Source organism: Mustela lutreola, chromosome 6, assembly GCF_030435805.1.
Source record: "Mustela lutreola isolate mMusLut2 chromosome 6, mMusLut2.pri, whole genome shotgun sequence".
NCBI lineage: Eukaryota > Metazoa > Chordata > Mammalia > Carnivora > Mustelidae > Mustela > Mustela lutreola.
In genome coordinates this window covers 8892846-8909027 of record NC_081295.1, presented here as the reverse complement: position 1 = coordinate 8909027, position 16182 = coordinate 8892846, and the positions used below count along the sequence as shown (strand labels likewise).

At 50.2% G+C, this 16182-nt stretch overlaps 1 protein-coding gene across 8 annotated transcripts in view; it reads left to right on the top strand.

Moving 5' to 3' along the window:
* TMEM181 (transmembrane protein 181) overlaps window positions 1–16182 on the top strand; it is a 68033-nt gene that overhangs the window by 47789 nt on the left and 4062 nt on the right. For all 8 annotated transcript variants that reach the window (XM_059176648.1, XM_059176644.1, XM_059176642.1 and 5 more), the window contains 9 exons: window positions 5135–5215; window positions 7154–7253; window positions 7809–7939; window positions 8186–8277; window positions 9336–9393; window positions 12451–12553; window positions 13174–13225; window positions 14952–15034; window positions 16090–16179. In XM_059176648.1, coding sequence (XP_059032631.1) covers window positions 5135–5215; window positions 7154–7253; window positions 7809–7939; window positions 8186–8277; window positions 9336–9393; window positions 12451–12553; window positions 13174–13225; window positions 14952–15034; window positions 16090–16179 — 790 coding nt within the window. The remainder of the gene's footprint in view (window positions 1–5134; window positions 5216–7153; window positions 7254–7808; window positions 7940–8185; window positions 8278–9335; window positions 9394–12450; window positions 12554–13173; window positions 13226–14951; window positions 15035–16089; window positions 16180–16182) is intronic.

Genomic DNA, 16182 nt, shown 5'->3' with positions numbered 1-16182 from the left:
CAGGTCATTTTCTCCTGAGCCTGTGAACACCTCTGCACACGTCCCCTCAGTTCCCAGTGTCCTCAGGGCTGAGCTGGGCATTTTCCCCTCTTACTAAGTGCTCTTTAGGTCAGTTCGTGAGGGACACTTCCATCAGCTGTTCACATTTCGTTTCCTCCTTTTTCTTCCTAAAGAAAACTTCCATGACTTCTCCCTGTGGGATGAGATTAAAACAACAGCTCATGCTCTCGAGTCCTTCAGTTTTCTGTCTGGTAGACACCTTCTGGTTTCTGTGTGAATTGAGAGGACTGGCAGCCTGCAGTACTTTGAGGAGCACTAAGTGGATTCTTGGGTCATACTTGCCCTGTTGTTTTCATAGGATGGATTACAAGAGCATATGTTGGGCTTTTCCCTCCAGATTTTCTATATAATACCTTTCATATGGTTTTCAAGTGTTGGAGACCTAGGCTGTGAATCTGAGCCTGGAACCAATTCCAGAGGGTTGCTTAGTGCTGCGCTAGGTTGCTGGGAGTACCACCGGCCTGAGCAGCCGGTACCCCGATGCACCCCCCACTCCTGGGTGTTCCTGTGGCTTTTCCAGTCAAAGGACTCGGGATGGGGACTATCATGAAGTATTAGCTCCTACTTTGGGGCTGACTTGCTTTGAGTTCGTGGTGTCCTTTCTATGCAAGTATTTGACACCGTATTTGCTTGCACAAGGGCAAAGTAGGTGCTCAGCAAATATTGAATGAATGACTGGAGAACCAGACCAAAACTCAGTAGGTCGTGATTAGGGAGAGATGGCCTCGGATATAAAATGGATGCTTGTTCCAAAGTCAGTTTGTGGTATTGCGGGGTGAGCCCAGTCTCTGGAAGAACAAAGGTGGCTTTGTGAAGGCCAGAGGACTTTGCTGCGCATGCCAGTGAACGGATTGACCACTCTTAAGATTGCAAAGTAGATGTCTAAAGCCTGAAAGTTTACTGGGAATTTACTCTATTTCCTTTTACTTATTTTGTCTTCTAATCTCAAATGTACACATTTGTGCTGAAAAATAAATGCAAAAACAAACTCCCCTAATTCCATACGATGAGACCCACACAGTGGCTGTCATCCCAATCATGGTGGTGACGCAGGCCCTGGCCGGCAGTTTGACAATCCCTGAGGGCCCTTCTCCTCCCAACCCCGGCAACCCAGAGTCTGTTGTCTGAGCCAAAGGGGCTGGAGCCCTGTTCCCTGAACTTCCCGTGCTCTTCTTGGGCTCAGTCAAGGGAAAAGAACGACTTTTCAAGCCAGCGGCATAACTGAATGCCAGACTGGCCTGGGAGACTGGCCTGTCCCAGAGGAACACAGAGGTGATTCCACTCAGCTGCTGCTAGTGAAGGCAGCCCCCTGGAGAGAAACCCTAGCTGGACATGGTTTCCCCAGATCAGGAAGGACAAAGGGATGGCACAGTGGGAGCTGAAGAGGACTGCTCTGAGGGTCTGCTGTGCCCCTCTGCCAGCCCAGAGTTCCGGCCACGGGCCAGCATCTTGTGCTTTGCTCCAGCTCACCTTCCTCCGCCTCCTTCCTCTAACTCTTCGTCTAGAACCAAAGGCATATTTTATGTTTAGCTACATTTATTGGATAAAGCGTTGTTTTCCAGCGCTAATTTTTAAAGTGAGCAAGTATCTCTATGCTCTTCTGATAGAGCCCTCCTCCTGTGGGGGTCCTTAGTTATTTTCCTCCTCACTGTCTTTTCATCATTGTAACTTTAAACATGTTTTGTGAATTTTTTTCCTAATGCTAAGACTTTTTCTTTTCTTGGTTATGCCTTACAATCTAGTTTTTCAAACGAAGATACGCAGTATACTTTTTTCTATTTGAATAGGATGTCGCTCATAAGTAGTGCTCATAACTGCTACTGTGATCATTTTGTAAATGATACTACTTAACGTTTAAACACCAAAGCAGTGATCATAACTCCCTAAAGGTTCCCTCATGCCCCTTCCTCCTGTTACCTTCTCATCCCCCAGCCACCACTGATCTGCTTTCTTTATGGATTCATTTGTTTTTCTGTAAAATTTCACATAAATGTGGGTCGTTTTGGTGTCTCTGTTGGTGAAGCGTCCAACTCTTGATTTCCACTCGGGTTGTGATCCTAGGGTCATAAGATGGAGCCCACATCAAGCTCCACGCTCAGCACAGAGTCTGCCTGAGATTCTCTCTCCCCTTCTCGCCCTGCCCACCTACCCCCTGCTCGTACTCTGTCTCTCTAAAATAAATAAATCTTTTTAAAATGTTTACGTAAACACAGTCTTACAATATGTTTGAATTCTTTCACTCAACATAACTATTTTGAGATTAACTGACGCTGTTGGCTGTATCATTTGTTCATTCCTTTGTTCCCAGTGAGCCAGTACAGCATAGGTTATGGGTCCCTTCACCTGTTGAGGGCATTTAGATGGTTTAGGGCTGCTACAAAGCTTCTGTGAGCAACTGTGGACATGTGCTTTCATGTCTCTTGGGTAAATACCCAGGATTGGAGTGGCTGGTCATGCTGTAGGCATGTGTTTGACTGAGAAACTGACAGACTGTTTCCAGAGTGGTTGTATTGCTTTCCGTTCCCTCAGTGGCAAACGAGAGAGCTGTGGTCACCTCACATCCTCACCAGCACCGGTACGGTTGTGTTTTTAATCTTGGCCGTTCTAGTAGGTATATGTGGGGTTTATGGCTTGGTGACTTTCATCGGCAGCACTTTGAAATTGTCTTCTGGCTGGCATTTTTCTGGCGAGAAATCTGTTGCTCTTCCTTATCTTTGTTCTCTGATTAGATGTTCCTCTCCTCCCACCCCTTGACTTTTTAGACCTTTCTCTTTTACTTATTTAAACAATTTGATTCTGGTGTTCCTTGGTATACTTTACTTCATTTCTCTGACTTAGGGTTCACTGAGTTCTTCAATTGGTGAGTTCATAGTTTTCATTAAATTTGGAAAATTGCCTGTTACTATGTCTTCAAATATTTCTTCTGTCCTCTTGCCCACCCTCCCACCCCCCGCCCTGGCCATGGTCAAATACACATCTCTTTAGCTACTTGAAGTCGTCTCACAGGGTACTCATATTCTGTTCAGTTTTGCTCTGGTTCATTTAAAATCGTGTATAGTGACATCTCCACATCCGCTCATCTCTGTCATGTCTGTTCCACTGTTGTTGCTCTTCCAGATTCCAACCTCATATGTTCAGACTTCCCTCTAGCTTCTCGCTGCCCTTATCTGCTAATTCCACATCATCTGGGTTTCCTGGGGCGGTTTTGATTTTTTTTTTCCTCATTACTGTTCAGATTCTCTTGGTTTGTGTTTTGTTTTGTTTTTACATGTTAGGTGTTTTTCTTTTTTCCTTCTTTCTTTTTTGAGTACACTTGACACACACAGTGTTACATGTCTGGTATTTTTTATTTAATGCCAGGCATTATTGATGTTAGATTTTGTATTCTTGTGTCTTTGAGCTTTGTCCTGGGATATTGAGAAGTTACTTTGTTAGGTGGGACCAAAGCAGCATGAAATCTGTAGGTACTTTCTTCCTACCACTTGGGTAAGAGCATTTGGGTTATGCTACCCGGGGCCCCTTTGTGCATTTTATTTCTCTCTGCCCAAGGGACCAGGCACTGTTCCTGCCCTCTGTGAGAGCCAGTGATCCTTTTCAGGGATTTTTTTCCCCCCAAGCCACAGGTGGTTTACTCATATTAATGCCTTGATCAGTGTTCAGGTGGAGATGCGAGGGGGACCAACTTTGGTAGGTGTCTAGAGTTCTCTCTTCCAGCTCTCCTCTCTGTTCTTTGTGCTTTGGATCACAGCCAACAGTTTTCCTCCCTGGACACACTGTGTGTCCATGATTCTCTACGTGAGCTCCCTCCCCACCGTGGCTCGGGGCAGCTAAAGGGTGCACCTCTCTCGTAATAGCCAGAGATTACTGTCCTTCATTGCCTCCTGTCAGTGTTTTTAACTGTGTGTATGCATACCTGTCTCTGTATGTGTATATTTTAAATGTTTCAGGTAAGTTAGGTAAATCTCATGTCTATAACTCTATTCTGAAGTAGATTTTTCAAATTGCTTAAATGATTTTAAATGCATGAAAACAGTGGGGCTCATTGGCCCATTGCAGCGCAGTGTTCTGAGGTCTGGTGAGAAACCTGACTTGTGACCGAGATTGGAAGGGTATGTGGTGTGTGCCTCCTTGGCTCTGTTATGTGTAAACTCAATAGGAGTGAATCTACTCAATCAGCATGAGAGCCAACACTGTAATTCCCTTGTACTTTTTGGTGTCAGGTTCATATTTATGTGTTTCACTTAGTCTTTTTTTTTAGGACATCCTACTACTCACATTTTGGCATCTTTTAAAAATCTGTTTCTTTTAATGGAAAGCATGGCTTTTTCTAACGAAGGAATTGACAGTATTGATTTTTCTCTTTTAGAGATAGACAGTGCATGTGAGGGTGGGGGCAGGCAGAGGAAAAGGGACAGAGGGAATCTTAAGCAGGCTCCACACTCAGCATGGAGCCCCATGTGTGGCTCGATCTCACAACTGTGAGGTGATGACCTGAGCCAAAGTCAGGAGTCAGATACTTAAATGACTGCGCCACACAGGCATGCTGACAGCATTGAGTTTTTTGTTTTTTTTTTTAAGATTTTATTTATTTATTTGACAGAGAGACATCACAAGTAGGCAGAGAGGCAGGCAGAGAGAGAGGAAGGGAAGCAGGCTCCCTGCTGAGCAGAGGGCCTGATTCGGGACTTGATCCCAGCACCCTGAGATCATGACCTGAGCCAAAGACAGCGGCTTAACCCACTGAGCCACCCAGGCGCCCAGCATTGAGTTTTTTGACATGAAATTTAAAAGCCAGATGCTCTTCTTGTGATTACAGAATAATTTGTCTATCAGATTTATCCTTAGGATGACCACTGAAAACTTATTTCCAACTCTTAAAATTAAGATTTTCAAAGTCTGTGTTCTTTAATATAAAAATAAAATGTAGTAAGGGTTAAAATTTTTAGAACATGTAAGAAGGAATAAGGAAAGAGAACATTTAAAATTACCTATAGTATCGTATCTGGAGATAACTATCTGGTACACTTCCTTTTAGATATATTTTTTTCAATTATTTTCCTGTTTTACATTTTAGTGGAAGACTTATGACCCTTCATTTTCCCAGCTGGAAATTTGGTTCCGATTCGTCTTCGTGGTGCTCACCTTCATTGTCACTGTAAGTCCCATTTGTCCAACCACCACATCAGAATCCTAACAAGGGCTGAGTTAATTTATGAATTAGGGTTATCACAGTGTGAACTATGGAAGGAAGCTGTAAAAGACTCGTAACTATGGAGAACAGACAGGATCACTGGATGGAAGGCGGGAGGGAGGATGGCTGAAGGGGCGATGGGCATTAAGGAGGGCACGTGCTGGGACGAGCACTGGGTGTTGTATGTAAGTGACAAATCACGAATTTCTACTCCTGAAACCAATTTTACACCGTATGTTGACTAACCTGAATTTAAATTAAAATAAAAAAGTGTGAACCACACAGGAGATTTATCTGAACTCCGTGACGCTCCATCTAGTGGGCCGACCTGATATCACCCAATATTCCGAATGTCCACATTCGGACGCTGTGGTGCAGAAAGAATGTGTGGTATCTGCTCATAAGGACCTCTGTGTGGTGTCCTAATGAGGGCAGACCCCTGGCTTTTAAGTAAATGCTCATCAGGGTGCAGTGACAGTGCCATTTCACCTGCCTTGTTTGAATGACCTTCTTTTTATGATAACAGCACACGCTTGGGTTATTTGCATTTGGAAAATTGTACCAGACCTTTCGGTCTCTGGGCTTTTTCAGGAGGAAGGCCTCAGATGAGTGGGTTTGGAAGTATGAGCTTTTGGCTCCTTTGGGGTCCGAGTTCAGTGTCTGCAAGCACCCTGTGACTTTGGGGAAAATGCTTACCCTTGAAGTACAAGTGATCCCCACAGAGGCCCAGTCAGTGAAGATGGGAATTTAAAACTGAAGGAAGAACATCAGGACTGACACACATATGGGGGGAGGTACAGGGGGTTTGTGGTGGTGCTTTGCGCCATCTGAAGGGCGACATCCCACCCCCTTGGCTGCTTGCCCCTTGCTGATGCAGAGGGTTTGCCATGCAGGAGCTATGTCCCCTCTTTATAGTGGGGGCCACTCCAGTTGCCACCCAAGCAAGGATAGCTTGGTGCTTCACAGTCCAACTGTACGCAAAAGGACATAGGCTCGTTGGGGACAGACGTGTGAGGAAAGTGCCAGTCGGTGGTGACATGGGACCTGCCTGTAGGTAAGGGGATAGGACACAGCTACTGGCAGAGCCTGGACTCTGCCGAGAGCTGGAGATCGCGGTCCCAGGCACTCCCAGGGCTTCCCCTAAGGAACTTGCTGATGCTGAGTGGAGAGCTGCTGATTGTGTTTGCTCAGCGGAAATCCTTGCTGTTTCTTGTGTCTCTGTTGTCTGAGGAGCTGCTGCCACACTCTGGGGCCCAAAGGGTGGGCACCCAGGACACGATGTTCTTAAAAAAGAGAAATGAGCCTGAACCTCATAGCCTGGAAGAAATGGCCCATCAGCCCAGGAAGTCCAAATTCCCTAGGAAATCATTGGCTTCTGTTAGATTACAGAAAAAAAAAACAAAACAAAAAACTCCAGGTCTTTTACACAAACTATGTACTGTTTTAAAGTACTTTAAAGACACTCCCATGGCTCAACACAGCTTCTTCAGGGAGGTGTTTGTTCAGGGAGCCCTGATGCCCTCCTTAGAAGCTGGTGCCATCTGTAGATATCGCCTGGGTGGGGGCGTGTGGCCTGCCACAGGGAGGTCCTCTGTGTGGCTGTGTGGGGCCCACCTGATGGAAGTAGCCTGTCCTGGGGGCAGCTAGGCTGGGTCGGGAGTTATGGCCAGTGTCTCCCCCGCCCCCTCCTGCCCCTTGGAGAACAGCTTGTGCCATTGTACCTGCAGCTCCTTGGCAGTGATTCACATTTTACCTTAGTCTCAGTCAGTGCAGCAAAGGGTTAACTCGGGTTTGGCTGACCCTCACTCAGGGAAGACTTCACGTGACGCGTGATACCGTGATAGTGATACTGAGCAAGGCGGAAGCAAGCACAGTAACTTGAGTTCCTGATTCGGTTTGTAGTGCCTGTTTGCACATTCCCTCCGGAAGTTTTCCATGCGAGACTGGGGGATGGAGCAGAAGTGGATGTCCATTCTTTTGCCTCTGCTGCTGCTTTACAACGGTAGGTGCCCATTTGTATTTTGGAGCTCTCCCCCTTTAAAGCTTGAAGCTGGAAGGCGTCCCAGAGCCGCTCTGGCCGCCAAGGAGCCGCTGGAGGAACAGGTAGCAGCACCTGCAGAGCGCGAGCTGTGTGGCCCCAGGACACAGTGGATGCCTGGCGGCTCTCACCAATGAGCGATTGGTTCGGTGGTTAAATCCTGGAAGGGCTGCAGACGCAGCTGTCTTGAAACTTGGCTGGAGGCAGCCGGCGCTGCTGTCTGTGCCTCTTCCCATGCTTCAGAAACGTTTGCTTGCAGAGCCCCAGCACCGGGATTCCCGGGCCTGTGGGGCAAGCGGCTGGCGGGAGCAGCCGGTGCTCTGTAATGATCACTGGGGCAATCTGTTCACTGGCTTTTTGGTTTTTTGAAAAACAAAACAGCCTTTAGTTCACTACCTCTCTTTGGCTCTGACTGAGGAGAAGGTGATGGTGAGTTGTGCCCTCGCTGAGAGGACAGGTGCCCTGTGCTGGGTGGGGTGAGCCTGCCTCCATCAGGCCCTTCCGTCTGCTGCCTTCCAGATCCATTCTTCCCGCTCTCCTTTCTGGTGAACAGCTGGTTTCCAGGCATGCTGGACGACCTCTTCCAGTCCGTGTTCCTCTGTGCCTTGCTGCTCTTCTGGCTGTGTGTGTATCACGGGGTCCGCGTCCAGGTGAGCCTCCGCCCTTGGCCCTGCCAGAGGGGGTCAGAGACCCCATACCTTCTGGTCCACCCTCTGGTGACAGCCCTTACAGGCAACTTCTCCTTGAGACTCTGTCTTCAGCCTCCGTCAGCAGGAGCATGCATGCTGTGAAGAAATGATTGGAGTGTCTGTGATCTAGAGTGGTCTACCAGGGGTTAATGGTTTGCTAGAATTACTTCTTACCTTTTTTTTTTTTTTTTTTTTTTTAATTTTTAGGGAGAAAGGAAGTGTTTGACTTTCTATTTGCCTAAATTCTTCATTGTTGGACTATTGTGGTTGGCTTCTGTCACACTAGGAATATGGCAGACGTGAGTAATTTTGTTATGTGGGAAGCCTCAGGCATGGAAAGCATTTGACAAAGGTGGACAGATCCGACGTTTCAGTGTATTTTGTGAACCCATCTGGAAGGGAATCTGTCACCAGGGTGACTTGATAGCGTGACTTGAACTGAGGATTCATTTCAGCCTGACTGGCATATAGAAAACACAGTTCTAGTCCCAGCTGGAAAATGATAAAGACTGCGCACGTTGTTTTAGATTTCTCCTTCAGAGTGGCAAAGACATCATCGTCTGTAGGAATGGGACTCTGGGGTCCTGGCTCCCCGTCCCCCCAGAAGCTTTAGTTTCTCCCTGCGCTTGCATCTGTGAACTCCCCATTCTTGCTTCAGCTTCCTGGCCTTATGGTAACTAGTGGTTTTGTCCTGTAAAATGGGGCCACCACAGAAGCCTCACATGGTCACAGCTCGATGCACCTGAGTAGGAGTTTCTGCAGAAACGAGTTCCATTCCGGGGTTATGGTTTTGGCCCTTGGCACATTGGACTCCACGGCCCAGTAATGACAGCACTCAGCCCGCCTCGTCAACTTGCCCTGCCCCTGCCTCTCAGCTACCCGGCTCCACTTTAAAACGAGTTGCACGGAAGTCAGCACTGACTTTTATAGCTTTCTTTATGTGCTCGTCTATTCCCAGCACCCATACGTGCCGCTGAAAAGCTGCCGGAAAACAGTTCTTGACGTTGCAGGAGAGATAGTATAGGGACTTTTTGTAACAGAAAATACTGTAGCTTCACAGCATAGACAACTGCGGGCAAACAGAAGTGCTGGATGCATTTCCAATGTGAAATTTAGGATTACTTTTTAAAAATCTTACTGTTGGTTAGCAAGTAGTTTATGTTAATAAGATTGATTTGGTTATTTATTTGTCATCTTGACACCCAACATGGGGCTTGAACTCACGACCCCACGATGAAGAGTTGCACACACTACCCACTGAGCCAGCCAGGCACCTCTGTTAAAAGATTATTGTAAAAAGCCAAATGAAAGTAAGCTAATTATTGATCTATGATTTTTCATAATATTGTATTTTCAGAGTTAATGAATTACATGATCCAATGTACCAGTATCGAGTTGACACAGGCAATTTCCAGGTAAGGATTATTAATGATGCCTGAGAGTTTTTTTTTTAAATGCTATTTTTAAAAATTCCTGATTTTTGTAACTTAAATTGTGCTGCTGACATGAGCTTGCTAACTGGCTAGAAGAGACTATAGAATGTTCATGGGTGCAAAATTTGGAAAAATGTGTGAGTAGGATGAAAAACAGCTTTTAAAAACAAAGTGGTCAGGGCACCTGGGTGACTCAGTCAGTTAAGTGTCTGCCTTCAGCTCAGGTCGTGCTTGGGGTCCTGGGATCGAGCCCCCATCAGGCTTCCTGCTCAGCAGGGAGTCTACTTTTCCCTCTGCCTCTACAGATCCCCCTGCTTGTCTCTAAAAGAAAAAGATTTTATTTATTTATTTGAGAGAGAGAGAGAGAGAGAGAAAGAAGGTGGGGGGGCAGGGAAGGGCTGAGAGACAGGGAGAAGCAGACTTCCCACTGAGCAGGGAGTCGGATGTGGGGCTCCATCCTGGGACTCCAAGACCATGACCTGAGCCCAAGGCAGATGCTGAACTGACTGAGCCACTCAGGAGCCCCAACAGATAAAATCTTGAACAAAAAAGTTTGAAAGACTATTTGGTAGAAATTGCCCTTGCTTGGAAAGCGGTTGTCTGGTGTGAAACGAACATTCTTCACCTAATACGTCTTTTTGCTCAATGTCCAGACTAGTTTTCTAGGACTAGAGGTAATATTTGTTTATAAACACTAAAACTCTTTTTAAAAGAAGGAGGTCTTGGGGCACCTGAGTGGCACAGCTGGTTAAGCATCCAGCTCTTGGTTTCAGCTTGGGTCATGATCTCGGGGTCCTGGGATTGAGCCCCACATCTGTAGGGCTCCCTGCTCAGCGGGGAGTCTGTCTGTCCTTCTCCCTCTGACCCTTCTCCCCCCCCACACACACTCCCCCCACACACACACCGGCTCTCTCTCAAACAAATAAATAAAAAATCTTAAAAAAAAAATGCTCGCTCCCATTCCTTGGTTTATGGTTGTGTCAGATTTTAGGACCATTGGAGAGCAATTAAACAAACGTTTTCGTTCATTTTCATTCTCAAGTCGAGAAAGGTTTCCAAGCGAATGAATGGAGTGGCCAGGCTGGCTTGTGTGGGCCTGCAGGCCAGGCAGATACAGCGCCCAGCACTCTGGGTGACCCTGTGCTCTCACCAGTTTAGAATACTTTGTACTTTCAAAAAAGGGGTCCAGTGTCTTTATTTGACACAGAGGTCTGCAAATGGCAGTCAGCTCTGAACGTGGCTTTCCCTCGAGTCTCCCTCGAGGGAAAGTTTCTCCCTCAAGGGATGTTTCTCGACATCCCTTGGCATCTCACAGGGCCACGCCTCCTGGGCACAGCTGGCTGCTGAGTCTGGGTGTGGATGTGTGAGGGGCTGGGGGCCAGAGGGAGCCCTGGGAGGTGTCTAGGAGGCACGCCTCCTGCAGGACAATCCCAGAGGCACAGAGTTGAGTCTTGAGCTTGGGTGATGTCCAACATTTCTCTGGACACTTTGCAGAGCTTCCATGAAGTGGTAGAATATATGGTTCTTTAAGGGACTGACCTCTGAGAAAGAGGGAGGTTTAGTGAATGATGGTATCTTGAAAGATGTGTCCCTTATGTTGAGATGACACATGTCAGACCAAGTAGTATGAGCACCTGATTCTTAGCCAGGTTTCAGCGGGGGAGTGCCAGTGGCCTTTCCATCCCATTATTTAGAAGTCTGAGGAGTTCTGAAGGTTTCTCAGTGTATGCCTTATAGCAGTGTGCCATGGTCTTGGTCCTTAAAGCATATAGGACCTTGTGAGGGAGAAAATGCTTAGCAGAAAGTACAGAGCCAAGTGCAGTGTCCTGCCGGCTGTGTCCTTATGGACAGTGGGCCCGAGTTACTGGGGGGCAGAGGGGCCTTTATTTGTGTTTTGTTTGTTCTTAGCTTTATAATGCTTTAATAAGTTTTTGGGGGGCAGGGGTACGCCTGGAGCTGGAGAAGAGGGGAGGCATGCTGGGCCTGGGAAGGGAGGTGCTGTTGCAGACTTGGGTGGGGCCACAGGCAGAGGAAGCCATGCAGGAGACGTGGGTCAGGGCAGGCTCAGTGGGGGCTGTGCCTGAGGGAGGCACTGGACACCCCTGGCAGGCTTGTGGCCATGTGTGTGAGGGCTTGGGCCTCAGAGCAGCCTTTTCTCCTTGAGGGCATGGCCCTAAAGGAAGGGACGGGGTGGGGGGGGAGAGCGGCTTTGACATATTCTCAGGGAAGATTCTGCAGACCTCAGTGACAGATGATATGGGGGGCTGTCGGTTGAATGTGACTCCCCGGGTTTAGATAAAACAATACAGGTTTGTGCTCATCTGTTAGAGCTTTTGTTTGGTCCAGTCCCCTCATTTTTCATGTGAGGAAACTGAGGGCAGTCAAGGGTCTCGTCTGAGGTCACATGGGGCCAGTGCCTGGGCCAGTGCACCAGCTCCCTGGAGAGCCTGTGGGTCAAACCTGTGCTCCTGGCCCCCCCGCCCCCCCCTCGGCCCCGAGTCCTCTGTTTTCCCTCTATGGAAAGGGTACTACTGCGGTCCCTCCTAAGGGGTTGTGCGGGTGGAACTGACCAGGAACAAGAAGCCCTTGGCCGCCAGTCGGAAGGACCTGAACAAGGCAGCTGTCACCGTGGTTATGGTCACCTCTCCCCTTCTCAGCCAGTGGCCTGTGCCTGTCACCAGAGACCTCCAGAAAACTGAAAAAAGCTGAAGACCTGCCCCTGGTGTACTGAGCACCTGCCACATCCCAGGCCCTGTGCCAGGAGCTTTCCGTGCATCATGGAAGGAGCTTGGATTCTGGCTCACGTGACCAGCAAGAGCTGGGGCTTTCCCTGGGGAGCCACCTGTGCTCACAGACAGGATGAGAGGCCGAGTCTAGATAAGCAAGTCGCAGTGGTGGGAACATGTCTGTGTTACAGAGTGACCTTCAGGATTCTGAGCTCCTGTTAAAAATGTTCAGCTCCCCCACTTGGGGGTGTTGGGAGGAGCAGCAGTGCTGAGCCCCTGTTCTTATTCAGTTGCTCATCTTGTGTGGTTCTAGGGAATGAAGATTTTCTTCATGGTCGTGGCGGCTGTGTATGTTTTATACCTTCTGTTCTTGATAGTGCGGGCCTGTTCTGAGCTACGTCACATGCCTTATGTAGGTGAGTGCCCCATGATGAATGGCCCGAGGTGAGGAGGGCCAGGAGTCGACCTCACACCATGGGAGGAGTGGCTGGAGTCCACCCAGCAAGAGACCTGACCTGGATGGGGACCTGTCCCACTCCCTCATGCTGGGGAGACCAGTGCCTTTGGTCTCCGGGGAGCCACAACAGGGCCAAATGGGTAACTCTGGACCTTTCAGACAGTGCCTCAGGCCAGCACTAGAGGGAGCCCTGTGGTGTAGAGGTCCCCTGGAGCCCTGGGTGCCAGTGTGGCTATTGGAGCTGCCTGGATCCTTCCAGAATTATTCCCTGTGGAAGATGTGGCTGGGGCTCTTTTCCTCCTCCCGGGTCAGGGCAACTCACCTGATCTCCTACGTTTCTCTCCCTCAATCTGTCGCAACCAAATAACAATGGCTACGGTCTCTCTGGGGACCCTCCTTGACTCTGGGGAGGTGGGACAGCATTTCTTCTAGGCTTCAGGTGCACACAGGCTTAGAGTCCAGAGGGAGGTGGGGTTTTGTTCCAGAGATTTTATTTTTTGTCTTTATTTTTAAGCTCCCTGAGATGAGAGTGGAATTTACGTCCCAAGTGATTTAATGGGGTATTTGTTTCTTTTTCAGATCTCAGGTTAAAATTTTTGACTGCATTGACTTTTGTAGTGCTCGTCATTAGGTAAGAAGACTTTATTTCTTGAAAGAATTGAAGCCGCGCATTTGTATTTTCCTGTCATGAATATCTTTTCTTCCCTTTTACAGAGTTCATTTTAGAGCATTTCTAGCCAGATCTGTTTAATAGGTCAGGGGGCCCCTTGCACAGGGCAGACCCTGAGTAGCCGCGGGAGAGCTCATGTGCTGTAAGCGGTGCGGGGACTGCAGGGACTGAGCTCCCCGGGGCATGCTGCTGGCGCTCCTCCTCACTCTGTGGGCGCCGTGTAGCTGGGGCAGCCATGGCCCAGCGCCAGGTCAAGAACTAGAATAGCACGTGAGTGTGCTTGGCACCTGGCGTTCTTTTGGTGCTTCAGGGGGAGGACTGTGCATTTGAATTCAGTACCATGGGGGTCCTTGAACTGCAGCGCGGTGCCCCCAGGGCAGGGAACACTTCAGCGGGAGGCTGTGGAGGCTGAGGCCCCGGTGATAAGGTTTCTGTGAACGCATACCTGATCCGTTGTTGGGTTGTTGGTTGGTTGTCTCCTTCTGCTAAAATCCAAGTCCAGAGAGAAGAAAATCTAGTCACTTGTTTTTCTCGGCGGTTTGAGGCAAGTAAATGGCTGCCAGCTCTCTGCCTGAGCAGGAGCCGCAGGGAGGCTCTAAGAGGTCAGCTTTGCAGGGCGTCTCCAGGGTCCCCGGCTGCCTGAGCTGTGGCATCCCGTGGGCACACGTGTCCCTTCCCCTGCGGGTCGTGCTCATTGCTCACTGCCCGAATTCAGCGGGGACTTGCTTCATTCAGCATCTGCACTCTCCTGGAAACAGCAGTGCGCATGCGCGTAGGCAGCCCTGCCTCAGTGCCTGGCGCACAGGCCGGCTCTGCTTCCCACACGCGCTCCCTCCGTGTGCCCTCACGCCCCTTCACACATACACAGTGCCCCTCACACACACACCCCTACACACCCTCTCACGCCCCCTCATACTCTCACACCCCCTCATACTCAAACCACCTCACACACACACACCCTGCACACACTCCCTCTCACGGCCCTCACACTCCCTCACACACACTCACACCCTTCTTCAGAACACTCTCACACCCTCTCATATGCTCTCACAGCCACTCACACCCCCTTCACACTTACAGTCTCTCTCTCACACACGCACGCACGCACACACTCCTCACGTCCCCTCATGTCCTCACCCTCACGCGGTCCGAATCCACAGGCTGGGAGCGGGAGACTATAGCGGCCTCCGTGAGTCCGAGAGGTCGTTCTGCCCTTGCGGTCGTTCTTATTCGACTTCCAGGGGCCTCATTCCTTTGTCCACGAGCGTCCGGAGTGGCTGCGCCCGCGGAGGGACACGTGGCCTGGGGGGAGGGGTGGAGGCGGACTTACCTCAGGGCCTCGTCCTTGGTGGTCGGAGCTGGTCTTGGGACTGAGGTCTAAGGCGGAAGCGAGGAGAACGTGCCGACGGGTGTTTCGAGGCCCCTGGTGCGGGGACATGGTCTGTGGCACGGTTCGCTGCCTCCGCCCCAGCAGCGGCCCTGGCCCTGGCGCCGGGTCTGAGGCCCAACAGCCCAGGCAGCGGGGGTGCGGGCCGGGGGTGCGGGGCGGGGGCGCGGGGCGGGGGCGCGCACGCTCTGCGCGCAAATGGTAGTGAAGGGACCGTGCGCGGGGAGGATGGTTCGAGTTCTGGGAGCTTCTGCCCGGTCCTCGTCTGTGTTTACTTACTGTCCCTTCCCCTTGTTCCAGCATCGTCATCCTGTACTTACGGTTTGGAGCGCAAGTACTGCAAGACAATTTCGTAGCCGAACTGTCCACGCACTACCAGAACTATATCCTTCCCACGGGAGCCTTCAGGCTTGGCGCGCTCCGCACGGGGTGGCCGCGGGGCCAACCGCTGCCGCTGCGAGGGAGAGGCCGGCCGCGCGCTGCAGGGCTCACCCCCGCGGGCAGTGCTCGGACTTGGCAGGGCCACTCGGTCCCGAGGGAGTCACGCTCCCCAGCTGCCCTCCCTGCCACCCTGCTCTCCTGTCCCTGGGGATTCTGCAGGAACCCAAGCTCCCTGCGGAACCTCGCAGCTGTCAAGGTGCCTCTTCTCCCCGCAGAACACTGAGGGGAGGCGGAGCCCGATGTGAGGTCCTCCCTCCCCATCTCCCAGATGTGTCCAGCTGCTGTATCCACGGGTTGTGGCGATGAGGGCAGTTTAAACCTGTGTCCCCAGAAAGGACTCATAAGATGGCAGGACGCCCTTCGGGTTCTACGTGTGCCTGAGGCTCGCGGGGCTTCTTGTCCCCCCACGAAACTCCTCCTCGCGCGCCGACAGGGCTCGCCACGCCCCCTTTCAGCGACGGTGTCCATCAGCGCTTTGGAGTTACTCCCTTACATCTTAGCTTCTTTCTTGGGGGCCTCTTCCATGCTTAGAATCAATGCAAGATTTTTCAAATTTTAGTGGCTGGATTTCACACTAACCTGTTATCAGCTTCTCAGAGGGGTTTGTTATGCTGAGAAGACGAAGAACGACTGGTTCGAGAGATTGGTCCGGGTCTTCATTTCAGTCTTGATTTACCCACTTGCGCGCAGGGCCCTCCTGCCCTTTGTGCGTAACTTGATCATGTCAGGTCCTGCTACCTCCAGGGGTTTCCACTGATAGAAAAGAGCGCAGTGCACCTGTTACTTACAGATGACCTTGAAAGGTTACAGTGACCTTCATCTGTGGGCTTGCCCTATGGCATCCTGCTGTCTGGGTCCTCGCTGGTGGTGAGCGGTGGACCACCACCTCCACACGGCTGGTGGTGGAGGGGGCAGCCAGATCGAGAGCAAAGACCCCAGCTGAGATGTCCAAATACGGGGTGTTCCTGCGCTGCTCATTTCCCTTGACCAGTATCACCAGCTGAATTCTTATCTTTCTATGGCCTGTTGAACTTTTACCTCTACACTCTGGCCTTCGTGTATTCTCCATCGAAGAACGCCCTGTATGGTA